The sequence below is a fragment of the Nymphaea colorata genome, chromosome 10 (genome assembly GCF_008831285.2).
Source record: "Nymphaea colorata isolate Beijing-Zhang1983 chromosome 10, ASM883128v2, whole genome shotgun sequence".
Classification (NCBI taxonomy): Eukaryota; Viridiplantae; Streptophyta; class Magnoliopsida; order Nymphaeales; family Nymphaeaceae; genus Nymphaea; species Nymphaea colorata.
The window spans coordinates 13,211,441-13,225,169 of NC_045147.1; the positions used below are offsets into that span (position 1 = coordinate 13,211,441).

General features: G+C 41.3%; 2 protein-coding genes across 2 annotated transcripts; both read right to left on the reverse strand.

Annotated features, from left to right (window-relative positions):
- Window positions 1-2,932: 2,932 nt before the first annotated feature.
- LOC116263193 (leucine-rich repeat extensin-like protein 1) lies at window positions 2,933-3,567 on the reverse strand. Its single transcript, XM_031642826.2, has one exon. The coding sequence runs from the start codon at window positions 3,481-3,483 to the stop codon at window positions 3,016-3,018; it is 468 nt and encodes a 155-aa protein (XP_031498686.1). The 5' UTR covers window positions 3,484-3,567; the 3' UTR covers window positions 2,933-3,015.
- A 5,384-nt stretch (window positions 3,568-8,951) lies between these two features.
- Window positions 8,952-12,300, reverse strand: LOC116263402 (G-type lectin S-receptor-like serine/threonine-protein kinase SD2-5). The gene has a single exon (XM_031643142.2). The coding sequence runs from the start codon at window positions 11,796-11,798 to the stop codon at window positions 9,240-9,242; it is 2,559 nt and encodes an 852-aa protein (XP_031499002.1). The 5' UTR covers window positions 11,799-12,300; the 3' UTR covers window positions 8,952-9,239.
- Window positions 12,301-13,729: the final 1,429 nt, after the last annotated feature.

The window sequence follows — 13,729 nt, forward strand, 5'->3', positions numbered from 1 at the left end:
CTTCTAGTTCTGGACACTTGAACTTACAGACACCACGTTACAGACCTAAGAAAACTAGGGCTCCGAAAGGAGCGGTTACGGCCTTTGCTTTCTCCTTTCCTTGTTATCCTTTTCTGCGTTCCCTTGTCGACTCCGCGGCTTCTGCATCAACGCGCCACAAACCCGGAAGAAGGATAAGCTGAGCGGACGACGAATGGCGCAAATCTGGAGTTACCTGTGCGCCGTGACCAAAGTCTCGACGAAGCGCAGGCCGTCGAACCTGGGCGCGAACATATTCCCGCCCGAACTCCTCTGGCAGGCCGAAGCGGAGCCATTTCCAGCGGATATTGCCTGAACACATAGGGGGAGAACGTGAGAAATCGGGCGACTCCGACCAACATAAGAAACAGAGGATCAAAACCACAAGAATCTCTGGTGAGTGATTAAGGAAAGACCACATAAACCAGAGAAACAACAGAAAATCACAATCATGAACAAAAGCAAAGCAGAAACGAGGGCAGATCACGCCAAATAAAAGAAGAACAAGGAAAAAAAAAACGTAGGAGGAAACGCAGAAGACGAAGTATTCATTCATTCAGAACAAGAGAAGATCGTAAAAGAAATATGGAAATACAGGGAAAGCGTAAGCACAATCTTCTGACAATGGGAACGCGACGATTAAAACAAACACCCGTAGATCCAATGTCCGTCTAGCTTCTCCCGCCAGGAAAAAGGGCGGGAAGAACTTTTACCTCATCAGAGGGCTTGAAAACTCTGTCATGGCGGTCGTCCGACGAGGTGAACGCCGCGGACGACGCGGCGACTGCAGAAGCAAAGAAGATGCCGGACCTCTTCATCGCGCGCGCCCTTGAAATCGCCGAAGAGCGCGAAAAGGGGAAAGCGGAGAAGAGAGTGAGATCAGCGGAAGACGACGAGATCAGACGGAATTCCGGAGAGTCCGTCGGATCTCGCTACCTGCTGACCGACCCCTACGATCCCTTCCCTTGGCTTTGCTCCACGTCTCCTCCCGCCTCGCCTTCGACGCCAATTTATACGCTCTCTTCCGAAATTAAGCAAATTTAAACCACGTTTAGATTCCGGAAGCCACAGAAGCTCTACCTTGCTACGGGGGCCCACCACTGGGCCATGTAGACGACATATGACACGTAGCAAGACTTCGGCCTAGTTGTCAGCTAATTATTGGGCGCTTGTTTTAAGCGTATTAAAACGTCAGCAGAGCGGTAGAAAGATAGCAATGAGAAAAAATTTCACTTTTGTGATCGTTTTTTTGTTCTAATCCTAAAGACGGCTTTACTTTTTAAAATTTGTCGATGTAGGGTGTCAATTTCGCGTTTTTTTTTTTTTTTCAAAAAGTGCCTATTGATTTTCTGGCGAGTTTACCCCAACACAACAACTACGCTTAGCCTTCTTGGTGTTCCGTAACGAACTTGATGGCACATTTGCTCAATCAAATGTATGTCACACGTCTTCTCGTTGGTTGTTGATTAATGTTGAATGTTCAATCAAATATACATAAAAGTTTAAAAAATTAAGCAGTTGTAAAATAATAAGATTTTGCTATTGGGACGACACCCTTCTCTAACATAGTTTTGAAAAAATGAGGTATATTGAGAACCAGTGTTTTAAAGAATTTTACAAATTTTGTGTTTTTTTTTTTTTTTTGTTTCGGTGACATATTAAAATTTGGTTTTTAAATAATGTAAAGGAGATCAGGTTTTTCTTTCCCTTTAACAAAACCAGGTTTTGTCAATATTGGGTTTTCTTTAAACTCAATTTTGACGGCACCCATTAGTATTAATTTTAACATGTCACCAAGACACTCCTTTATAATTGTTTATTGGCAGAAGGAGATTTTGATTATGTGCCCAAAAAATGCATTCCATGGTATGACATTTCCCTTAAAATTTTGGACATGAATTTATGTCATACTATTCAATGATGTGTCGTCGAAGGGCTCTTAATCTTCTGAACAATTATGAGAGCAACCGTGATTTCAGTCGCCCTCTTTTTTATCGTTTATTTAAATCACATGCAGACAACCCTAGTTCAGACCCGTGGTGTAGGTTGGAAAGGTTTTAAATAATTCTTCTCATTTTTTAAAAACTCGTCACTTTTTTTTTTGGGAATCGAGTCAATCCCCTTCTTTCTTCCTAAGTTTTTGATGGACATATGGTTTAATTTTTTTTTTTTTAATATAAGTCAGAGTAGTGTATAATCTCTGGACATTACAAAGCAGTCTCGGACCTTGAGAGGATAAAGGGAAAGGAGTGGGGCCTTCGGCCTTTACTCGGGCGGTAGAATTACCCTCTCGTTCACCCCAAAAGTCACACCAATAGTCACAAATGAATTTTACCAGAAAAACAGTTTTAAATGAAATAGTTCTAATAAAGATTAGAACAGCAAACCTTGTTTTAATAAATGAAAAAATCACTGTCCGATGTGAATTTAGGATATATATGTATGGTAGAAATAAGTGTGTGTTATCACCTCATTAAAAATTAGATTTTCTGCAACATAAATGATGCATTTTGATCCAGTGAAGAAGATCTAAGTGAATGCCGAAGCTGAATTCAGTAAATAAAAATAAATGGATAGTAGGTTGTCAGGGGATGGCCACAGTTCAAATCCCACGGGAGCTGGAGCTGCTTCATTGCCTCGCCTGTGCTACAGCTATACATCATGTCTGAAAGAAAGTTCACTGGAAATGTTTTCCTGCTTTTAGAAAACTCAACTCTGAGCCTTACTTGGAACTCAGGCGTAGTGTATTTCTTGACATTGGAAAGAAAACAAAACCTTTTCCTTCCTTTAAGCTTAGAAATAGTGCGACAGATGATTCGTTCACGATGATGACGCGAATGATGTGATTTTCGCGTCAACAGATCGCAATCAACCTACGAAAGGACAATCGAAAGATAAAGATAGAAGGGGGAGGGGCCATATTATGTATAACCAATTAAGTATATAATACTGTGGGATTTGAACTCTTGTGCACATAAATAAACCAACAAACTAACATTAAAAGACGAAACAAATTGCAGCAATGGAGAACACTGTAAGAACACCAAGTCCTGTTGATGCCACAGTCGCAGCCGGAGCTCCTGAGTTAGAATAAAAGAAATAGTAAGGGTAGGGATAGATAGATGATTGATTCGGCGAAGGTGGAGGCAACCATATGGAAGGAGTTTCAGGATAGATATAAGACAGAGGTGAGGATGGCGGCGGCGGCGGTGGCGGAGGAAGGAGCGGCGTTGGTGGTGTTGCGTAATTGAAATCAGGTGATGATGGCAACGAAGGTGGTGGAGGGATTAGAGAGGGAGGTGAGGGAGGAGAAGAGCACACCAGCGGGCAGGTGCTGCACTCACTTGCGCAGAGCTGGCCGCCATTGGAAGGGTAGACTTGAACTGGAGGCTCATCCTCTGCTCTCGCAGCCAGTAGTCCCACCAACAAAGCCGCCATTGCCCACCTGCAGTTTGCTTCTCCCATGGCTTTGGTGCACGATCAACTTAGTCTATACGATCAAACCATTGCCATTTAATTTGATGATCGATCAATGACCAGTTAACTGTTAAGTCATGTGATCTCCCTTCCCTTTCTTTCTTATGCTGCTTGCTTCATGAGGACGCAAGGTTTTTCCCTTTTCTCCTGCAAAGTCGCCGGCTTTTATAGATTCGTCACTGCACAAAGATCCAGTGCACAAACACAATCGCAGGCATTCATATGTATAGATGATCCATTTCCAAACCTGATTATTGCACAACAAACGCTGAATTTTAGCCATGGTCTTGGCATTCAATAACCATTTTACAGCATGTCATATTCAGTCGCTCACATAAGATTAGATATCTTCTCAACAGCCGATCGATCCTCTAATATGTCTAATTCTATTTTGAAATAAATTTAGCATCTTTAGTAATGATAAACTGATAATGTTCACCCAAACAGCTAACCGCTAGGGCTTGTTTGAATACATGGAATTTTTGTTGTAGAGATGAAACTTTAATTCAAATCCAGTCGCAAGTTCTAGCTATAAACAAACACGGAACTTTATTGCTGGCAGTTTTGAAGCCATTATGGAACTTTAGTGCCGGCGTTAAAGTTTCACTTAGATAAATGAAACTTTAATGCTGGAAGAATTTGCTTTCATGTTAACTTCTCAATACCCGGACTAGAAGTTCCCTGGAATTAAACAAATGGGGAAAATGGAAGATAGAACAAAAATTCCACTAAGACAAAATATCTGGTACTAAATGCCCAGCAGTTTGAAGCCCCAGATATTTAGTTCCAGGAACTCAAACACTATCCCAGAGTCAGAGTTGTAGGCCAAGGATTTTTTCAATCTCTTTAATATGGTTGGGCAGATCACTTGATCTGCTCATTGTAGGTGAATCTTCTACCTAAAGAAACATGAAAGCACATTTTCATATAGAGGATATAGTTTTGCTTTTAATTCCCAAAGTGAGCATCAACTTCCTGGTATTTTCTAGCACCGTCTCAGTGTTCTTCAGAAACTGCTGAACAAAGGCTGCCCATATCAATAATCCATTGACTAGAGTTAAAACCAATTTGGATTGATTCCAATTACAACGAGTAGTGTTCCTGAATAATCGGAGTGCACATCGACCTAATAAAACTGCAGATACAGAATTCTTTTCGATTGTGCACAAAAAATTTAACGCACAACATGAAGCCGCGATCTTGAAGTTTCAAAACCATTCAACTCCGTATCAGAAACTTTAGATAATCGGGTTTCATCTTCGAAATTAGTTGTAGAATATCAGATCTTAGATGAAATTTTTCCAAAGGTATGGAAGAACAGCCTTGTTCTTTCTCTCATCTTTAACGCCACTGGCTCCCGAATATTTACTTTTTGGTGCATGAACTTCGTGTTCATGTTCTCTTAACTTTGTATGTGCAATGGAAGAATCTAATGCTTTGCTTGTTTGTGAAAGTTGCCGTATGTTAAAGCCGCTTGATCTGGTCTCCCACCTCAAGAATGATTTCCGGACGAACCAAAGAACATGATTAACAATATACAATAGCTTCTTCGTTTCACATCCAAATGTGGCTTCTTTCTTTTCCACAAATGTAAGTATTTAATATCAGTGAGATTTGTTAATGTAGTATACCAAAAAATGTTCATGTAGTCTTTAATTTGAAGGTTCCAAGTCATAAAAAGTGCAATTTTTAAGATTTGAAATTACTGGGTGTATAGATCGAGTATTTCATCTTTCTGCCTAACAAGAGAGCCAAAACTCTACCTTTCTCCTTCCTTTCAAAGGCCTACTTTTAGTGTCTCGGCTAAGGTGTCTTTTCTATACTTCAACTTGTAAATTAGTTCTCTTTTTTTCAATATTGGAAGTTGGTATGATAGGGGTTCGAAACAGAGACTGGCCGCTACCAACCCCCACCATGCCCATTGGGCCAACTCTTTCGGGAATATATAAATTTCTTTAGGTTTATAAGCTGTAAAGGGATCCATACTTACAATTAAATTAATTGCTACAATTAATTGCTACTTCCGTAAAAACTTATTATCCTACCTCCCAGAAAATAGTTTGGAAAATACACTTGACTCTACTAATATATGTAGATTCTTCTTGAATGACTTCCTGAAGGGGCATAACATACTTATTTTAGACTTTACTGATAAAAAAGCATTTGGTTGTACACTTGATATTTCTCTTTATTGAGCATAGTTTTTTTGTCTCATTATCCTTGTATTAAATTGGTGATAAAGTTAAGGTCAAGTAATAAAAATGATTTTGATTAATGGTGCAAAAGTTTAGTCCATTTTTAATGGTGCTAAAAAGACAGGTCTGGTTTTCTATGCCAATTATTTGGTGTACATTTGCGGTAGAAAAAAACAATCGCCTGGTCTAATGTGGATTGAGGAGCGTTATTTAAATGTCCGAAACAAGTTCAAAAATAATTATTTAAACCTTGGGAAAATGAAAATGTACATGAAGTACAAAATAATAATTTTCAAATTGTTAAAAAAGTATAAAATCTCTATCAAGGTTCCGCCGAGGGTCTGTTCACCTGCATAAGCCTAGGCAGATATGTCCTTTTCTACCAAAATCGAAGGCAAAAGCTATGTGCAAAATATTCATTATGTTACACACATGATCAAATCGTGCTTGAAAACAATATCATAATCTCTGTGAACTTTGTCATTCTTTATATCTAATGCTGCAACCAAGAAAAGTAAATTAGTAGCACCAATTTATCATACAATCTTGTTACTTATTATTCAGGTACATGCATAAATGCGTTGCGCTGAAAGACTCTCAAATGGTCATGTACTACTGTACTTACCAAACTCTATAGAACATCTTAGCCCAGTGGCACTAAGAGAAATCTACTTATCAGATATGATATATTTATGTACTTGAATTGTCCCCAAAATGACTTTGGCAGCTTACAAATAGAAAGAACGCTCCTAATTGTCTTTACAATTATCATCATCCCTATCTACAACTTCATTTTGCTATAGATCATGGGAACAATCTTCTCATGTTTGATGTCATGTTTCATGAAAAATATTCTAAGTGGTCAAACTCTATAGTCACCATCATCAGTGCCATTTCTTTAGTTAATTTCTTACTTGTTTTACACTCAACCCAGTGACAAAGCCAAAAATTTTTTGCTATGGGGCATTGTTGTAGAAATTCTCATTTTTGAAAGGGCATAACATAAAGTAAATAATTGCAAGAAATCTATCAAAAAAATATATAAAAACAAATAAAAATTTTGTTGCTAGTGTGGGCGACTACCCACGCCAGCCTATCTGTGGCTCAACCGCTACATGAAAATTCATAAGGACTTCACTCATATTCTTAATTGCCTTTACCCAAACTGTCTCAAAAGCATGATTAATGAAAGTAATAGGATAAGAACCATCCTTTGATGTGACATTTATTGGACCACAGACACCTGAGTAAAATAATCAGTCCAACAACCTAGTCGCTCTCTTTTAACAATTTTGTTAGGAGAACCTTCATGTTGTTTACTTACTAAGCAACGATCGCAGGAAGATTAACTTTGTTTCTTTTAATTCGTGAAATAATTTCTTCTTTAGAATCAAATTTAACCCTTTCCGACTCATATGGGCAAGTTGTATGTGCCACAAGTGTAATGCAAAGCAATAGTCATGTTTGTTTCATCTTTATCAATTAAGATCTTCATCTAATAAAGAATGCCGACACAAGCATTCCTTAGTGAGCTTCTCGTCTCCAGCAAAAGTGAAAAAATAACTACCTTCACTTAACTTACCTACATACAAAAATTCATACGATGGTTTATATATATTTTGTCTCACATCTTTGAGAATAAGTTTAGATCCTATACTTGTCCGTACACAAACGACCTCTCATTCTAGTAATTTAGAATATTATTAGTGTCCATATGAACTGCTCCAATATCACCTATCTCATAAAATGAAAGAATTCTGTGTAATGAATCACATGATAGAATACTTCTATACCAATTATATAGGTCGTGCATGCTTTTTCTACAGTGAGACATTCACCTTCATAAAGTAGAAGAACCTTCCTCTACTACTGCCCTTAAACCTTTTTTTTTTTTTTCTTTTTTTTTTTCATTTCTTGTGATCAATATTTTTGTGGCAAGTAATACCATAACCAAAACATATATTAGTCATTTTAGGTATTTATGACTTTGATATGTTTCATGTCTCTTTTTTCTTAATTTGTCACAAAACTCATATCACTAAGATATTTGTGCTTGAAGACTTTTCTCCTTCTTTCTTCATTCAAGAGACTGCTAGTCACATACTTCATTCAGGAGATTACTTGTCACGTGCTTTGTTTTATTCTTACATATCTTCTGATTATTTATTTTTAAATGAATATATTTATACTTATACACACTTAAATTATATCTCTGCAAGAATAGCAATTCTGGGTTCCATAACGGAAGGGTACCTTGATGATGAGCACCACCTGAATCTTGTGCAAAATTGACTATTCAGCTAGCATAAAGGAAATCATAATGTAAAATTTGTAATGTTCTGAAAAGGCAGTGTTTAAGGGAAAATGTGATCCTCACATGAGATGACTCTTTAATGAGACAAGGAAATTAGTGCATGGAATTTAGTATTGCGTCTGTTTCGCCATTCACTAATTAGGCAAATGTTGCAAACAGAAATATTTATATTTTTTCTATCAAGTCAAACATGTGACATTGTTGAACATATTAATTTCTACCTAGGCAGCATCTTTATTTGCTAAGAGAACATGTGCAACATTGAAACATGTTAAGTGGTGAAGTGGAACATACGGTGATAGGTAGTAAGCATGTTAATTTTCTTTGTTAATCTCGTATTTTCATCAAAATCATATGAAATTGGATCCAATAAAGTTATAAAAGAACTTACGAGGCTCTCCCAACATAAATATAGAAAAATAATGGTGTTGTTGTTGTCACTGTCCGAAGATCAAGTTTTTGAAGTGCTTTGGATAAGCATTTTCATTCATAAAAAATGTTACTATGATATTTCAGTAGACACTATTGAATTAGAATTAATCCCAAGATAAAAAAAAAAAAGATGTTACTTACTATGATGTTTCAGTAGACATTACGGAACTAGGATCTAATTTGGAGATAAAATATGTTCTATTCAAGTGTGTTGGTTCAATATTCTTGAATTACACAGCAAGAGAAGAAAAAGGTATGAGATAGACTCGCAGTTGTGAATGTCTCTTAGTCATGTGGATGATAAACCTTGTGTATACATACATAATCACATGCACAGATTGAGCTAACAATGGCGATCAAAATGGTTACCAAGGACCTTTTTTAGTATAACAAATGACTTGCTTTGAAAAAGAAAACCAAATCGTTAAGTGCTCTAATATCAATATGTATTTTGATCAAATATGCACTAACTCAAAATTGTCGGGGTTTGCATATCCAATTTATTGCCAAAAGCATAAAGAAAGAGAAAAAGTCAGATAAAATGAAAATGTATAACAAAATTTGGACATAAAAAGTCTCTTAAATACAAAAAGAAAAAGAAGAGAACATGCTTGTTAAAATGATCAATTGAAGGTCGCCGGCCTTTAATTTGTTGCACTTTGCTTTACTGTTACAGTCGTCCAATTTTTTTGAACAGTTCAAAGCTGAGTCTTACTCAGCCACGATACACCGGTGCAAAGAAAGAATAATGCATATGTGAGAGAGAGAGAGGGACAGGAGCAGGCACATCGAGCGCGGTTAATTCATCTAGGCCCGGAGAGTTCGTAGGACGAGAGCACGCCGTGGCCCGCATTCTCCGACGTATCGTTGGTCGTCGTCGATGATGCCGTCTTCTCCTCCCCGCTGCCGCTCAAGCTGCTCACTTCCCCCTTGAGCATGCTTAGGTGCAGCCGGAATCCTGTCGGCGGTGTCGGAGGCAACGCTGGTATCTCGACGCTACCGGTAAGCATCTTCACCACTGTCCCCATTCTCGGCCTCAGATTCCAATCCTCCTGAACACACCACATCGCCACCTTGATGCATCTCTCCACCTCTTCCACGTCCACATCCCCGCCAAGCCGCCCGTCGACCACTTCTTTCACCCTCCCCTCCGCCTGCATCTGGTAAGCGTAGACCGGGAAATAGAACTTTTCCGATGAAGTCGCCGATGGGTCTAAGTTCTTCCGCCCGCCCACCAACTCCAGCAACACCATCCCGTAGCTGTAGATGTCGCTCTTGGTCGAGACGGCGGACGTCGTTAGCCACTCCGGCGCGAGGTAGCCTCTCGTCCCCCTCATGGTGGTGAAGGCCTGGCTTTCCTCTAGACTTAGCAGCTTCGCGAGGCCGAAGTCGGATATCTTCGGCGAGAAATTTGCATCCAAAAGGATGTTTTCCGGCTTCACGTCGCAGTGGATGATCCTCACCGCACATTCCTCGTGCAAATAGGCAAGCCCCTTCGCCGTTCCCACGGCGATTCCGAACCGCTTCTTCCAGTCGAGAAATCCGGTGTTTGTTCCACCGGAGGCAGCGCCGGCCGACCGTTTATTGAAAAGGAACTTATCGAGCGAGCCATTAGGCATGAAGTCGTAGATCAAGAGCCTCTGTTTCCCTTCGGCGCAAAATCCCTTGAGTCTCATCAGATGAAGATGGTGAATGCTGCCGATGGTGGCCACCTCTGCTTGGAATTGCTTCTTCCCCTGGCCAATCTTCTGCAGTTGCTTCACGGCGACCCTTTGGCCGTCCGGCATCCAACCTTCAAATACGCACCCGAAACCTCCCTTGCCCACCACGTTCTTGAAGTTGTCTGTCGCCAATTGGAGTTCTCCGAACTTGAATCTCCTCGGCATTCCGGGAACCATTTCCTCGATATCCTCTGCTTCTTCATCAGAGGACGACAATTTTGCTTCATCGCGCTTCTTCCTCGCCTTGTGAATGAGCAGAAAGACTGCTAAGACGAAAATCCCGACGCTCATCACAACAGTAACAGCAATAATGGGAACCAACAAAGAACTGTTTGATTTTCTAGCTTCGCCGTCATCTGTAGCCGCAGGTGTCAAACTCCTCACATAGAGGTCGAAAGAGTCCTTCATGGTTGTGGCCAACTGTAGACTACCAATCTGACCCCAAATGTAGCACGCATTTGACTTGTTTTGAAAGAACAGTGCGTTACAAGAGCAGTTGGTCTGGCATAGGGTCTTGCAGTCCTGAAATCCGGAGACCTTTTTCGGCGCCTGAAACTTTACTCCGAAGTAAGTCAGTCCTCCCCCCACTCTATAGAAGGACGCTGGGGGAGGCGAGGAGCGGCAACTGGGAAAAGGACTCTGAGGCGAGTAGCAACCGGAGCCATACAAAGTGCTCAGAGCCTGTGGGCAGGTGCAGACTCCGTCTGTGGAGCAGAGGAAATATGAGCCACAGGGGCTCGGCCTATCGCAAAACTCTGCCGGAATAGAAAGCGACATGGTTACCAGACCGCTGCTGCTGGTGGTAGAATCCGTGATGCTGAACGAGATGCTGCCGTCCGAAGTGAGTGTGGCGAACACCATCGACGAGCTTGGTAGGTTACCGCCGGGAAACAAGATTTTTAGTGCAGGATTGCCGCTTGGGCCGTAAAAAACCCACCCTGAGTTCGTCAAAACAGCCGTCTCCGGTGACTCCTCCGTCAGCTTCGTTCTTTGGCTAGAAGACTGGAGAGACCAATATTTCTGTACAGGTTGGAACTCCGCGAGCAAGGAGAGGTCCCCTTGCTGCATCTGCAAAACATACCCCCCGGACGAGAGATTGGTTCCGCTCGTCGTGGCTACTCTGCTCACCAGTCTCATCCCCGGTCGGAGAACCTGGCCAGAGACCAGCGTATCCGTCGGAAAATCGAAGCTCTGCCACACCACGCCTTCAGTCGAGTTCAGAACCATGAGGTTACCCGACTCCTGCAGCTCCATGGCGGTGACCCCTAATCCCTTGGTGTTCGTTCTCCACACGACGCCTCCCTCGGAGGAAGTGAGAGTGGCCTCCCCATCCGCAGAGAAGGCGAAGAAGTCGGAACTTGATACTGGGGAATCGCGGTTGGCCGTCCAGATGATGGTGGTGCTCGGCCGGTGTGTGATGACAAGGTAGTAATTGGTGCCCTCAGACGGCTGGTTAAGGAGGCCAAGCGTGAAAGTTCGATTGACGGATGAGAGGAAGACGCCATTATCATCGATCCAGTCGAAATTGTTTCCTCTCAATCCCGGAGAGATTTTGCCGATGGTGATCTTTGAGTGGACTGCGTCAAGTTGGAAATTGAGTGAGAGAAGAAGGGAAATGGCGATAGCTGTCAGATCGGGCATGTCTTGTTCAATTCCTTCTGTTCTCTGCTGGAGAGAGCGAGCGAGATAGATCCTTCCATCCGAGCTTTCGTATGCCTCTCACGGTTTTCTACTAAAATCTGGACAGCTGGAGGGAAGGTTGCATTAACTGTGGTGGGTAGGATCGAAGAGTGTGATGTAATCGCCGGTGGGACCAATCTGCTTAGAATCCTGTTGGTGACCGGTCGGAAACTTGACCAGGCGGCTGAAAGGTGTAGAAACGATTCAAGCTCCGGCGACATTCATCGTTTACCAAATTCAACTTAGTGGGGATCTTCTTTAACCGGATTCTCACTGAAACTTCGATTAGAATTTGAATTTTGCTGTAGACGGAACTAAGATTAGGTTCCTTATCAGACCTCAGATTCAGATTTGGTCACCTGAACTGAATACAAAGTTCGTCTGGTTAAGATTTGAACCAATTTTCCTTCACCAGATCCGACTAAATGATTTCATTTTTGCGGGCGTGGATACTTTTCTGTCTCCACTCATAGAAGTGTTTTCTCTGTCAAGGATGAAGTTCACTGTGGCTTGAGGCATAAATTGTCGGCCGAACAGTTGAAATTAACGGGACACGTGCTCTCTGCCATGTGGTTATGTTTCCGTTGATTAGGGAACATTATTGTATCTTCAATTGCGATATAAATCATCTTTTTCATTTTTTCGAACAAGTTTGAAAGGAAACAGAATAGAGTAGTAAAACCTCTTTTACGTTTACCTCTTCGACCTTTGAAATCAAATTATGTTGCTTTTTAAAAGTTTTTTAGTGTACAAATGTGATCTACCTGGTAAAAAATTGTCAAATCCCTGCTTGGACCAGTTAAGTCTTGAACTATGTAATTCAATTTGTATTGTTATAAAATTGAAAAGATTGCATTACTAACAGGAACAAAGGCACTGAACTTCTTCCGATGGGGCCGAACAAATGGAACTTAACTTCTTCGCTGTACATCATTATATTATACTGAAAAACTTTGCCCCGTTCGTAACTTAGAATCTGCAGAACCTTACTGCACGATACTTTATTTTAATATGAGAGAGAGTATTAAGCTGATCAATTCAATGCGGTTGTGATCTCATTTATTACACCTGTTTTCCATAGGAGTCCAAAAGTTCGTTCTTGCTCAACCAGACATACAAATGCAAGAGAGAGAGAGAGAGAGAACAAGATCCATTCACGTAGCCTCTAGCACAGCAGCCGTCAGCGTATTTTCCCAGTGCCGGGCAAGCCTGCTGGATCTCTGCCATCTTGGCAGAGGCCAGGCGGGCCTGCCGGCATCCGGCAAAGGTCTGGCTATCCTGCCTGCACCGGGGAAGGGTGCCGGCTGCCGCCGCCCTTTCTTCTCCAACTCCATTTTTTCCCAGCTTCCTCCTTTCCAAACTTCTTCCAACACAGCAACCGCCGGCTCACTTCTCGACACCGATGGGCCCGCTGGACGTCGGCCAATATAGAGAGAGAGTTTTGAAATTAATGCATTGCAAGAGGGAAAAAGCAGGAACTGGCGGCCAACTCTCCTGAAACTTGGAAGAAGATGGTCCAAAAAAACACATTCACATTATTTGTCTCGCTCAAAAAAAGCAAGAATGGGTGAATTTTGACTTGGGGGTCTTTTCTTCCACTGCCATTGAAAAGGAAATATGTTCTACGCTTTGAAGTTTCGACTCTTCTCTTCTGCGTATCTGCCGGCGAAATTTTTTGTAATTGCCAAATCAGCACCTCCAGAAATAAATTGTGATTGTTTATAAAACTTAGGGGTCCTCCAGGTTTCCTTATTGTCCGAAGCAGTTAGAAATTGATCATTCTATTTACATAAAAGATGAATGGCTTGGCTTGAATCTACGTGGTCATGACATGGTTAGTTCTGTATCTGAAACATGTGGGCACAAGAAGGACCCTGTTAAGAATTTCATAA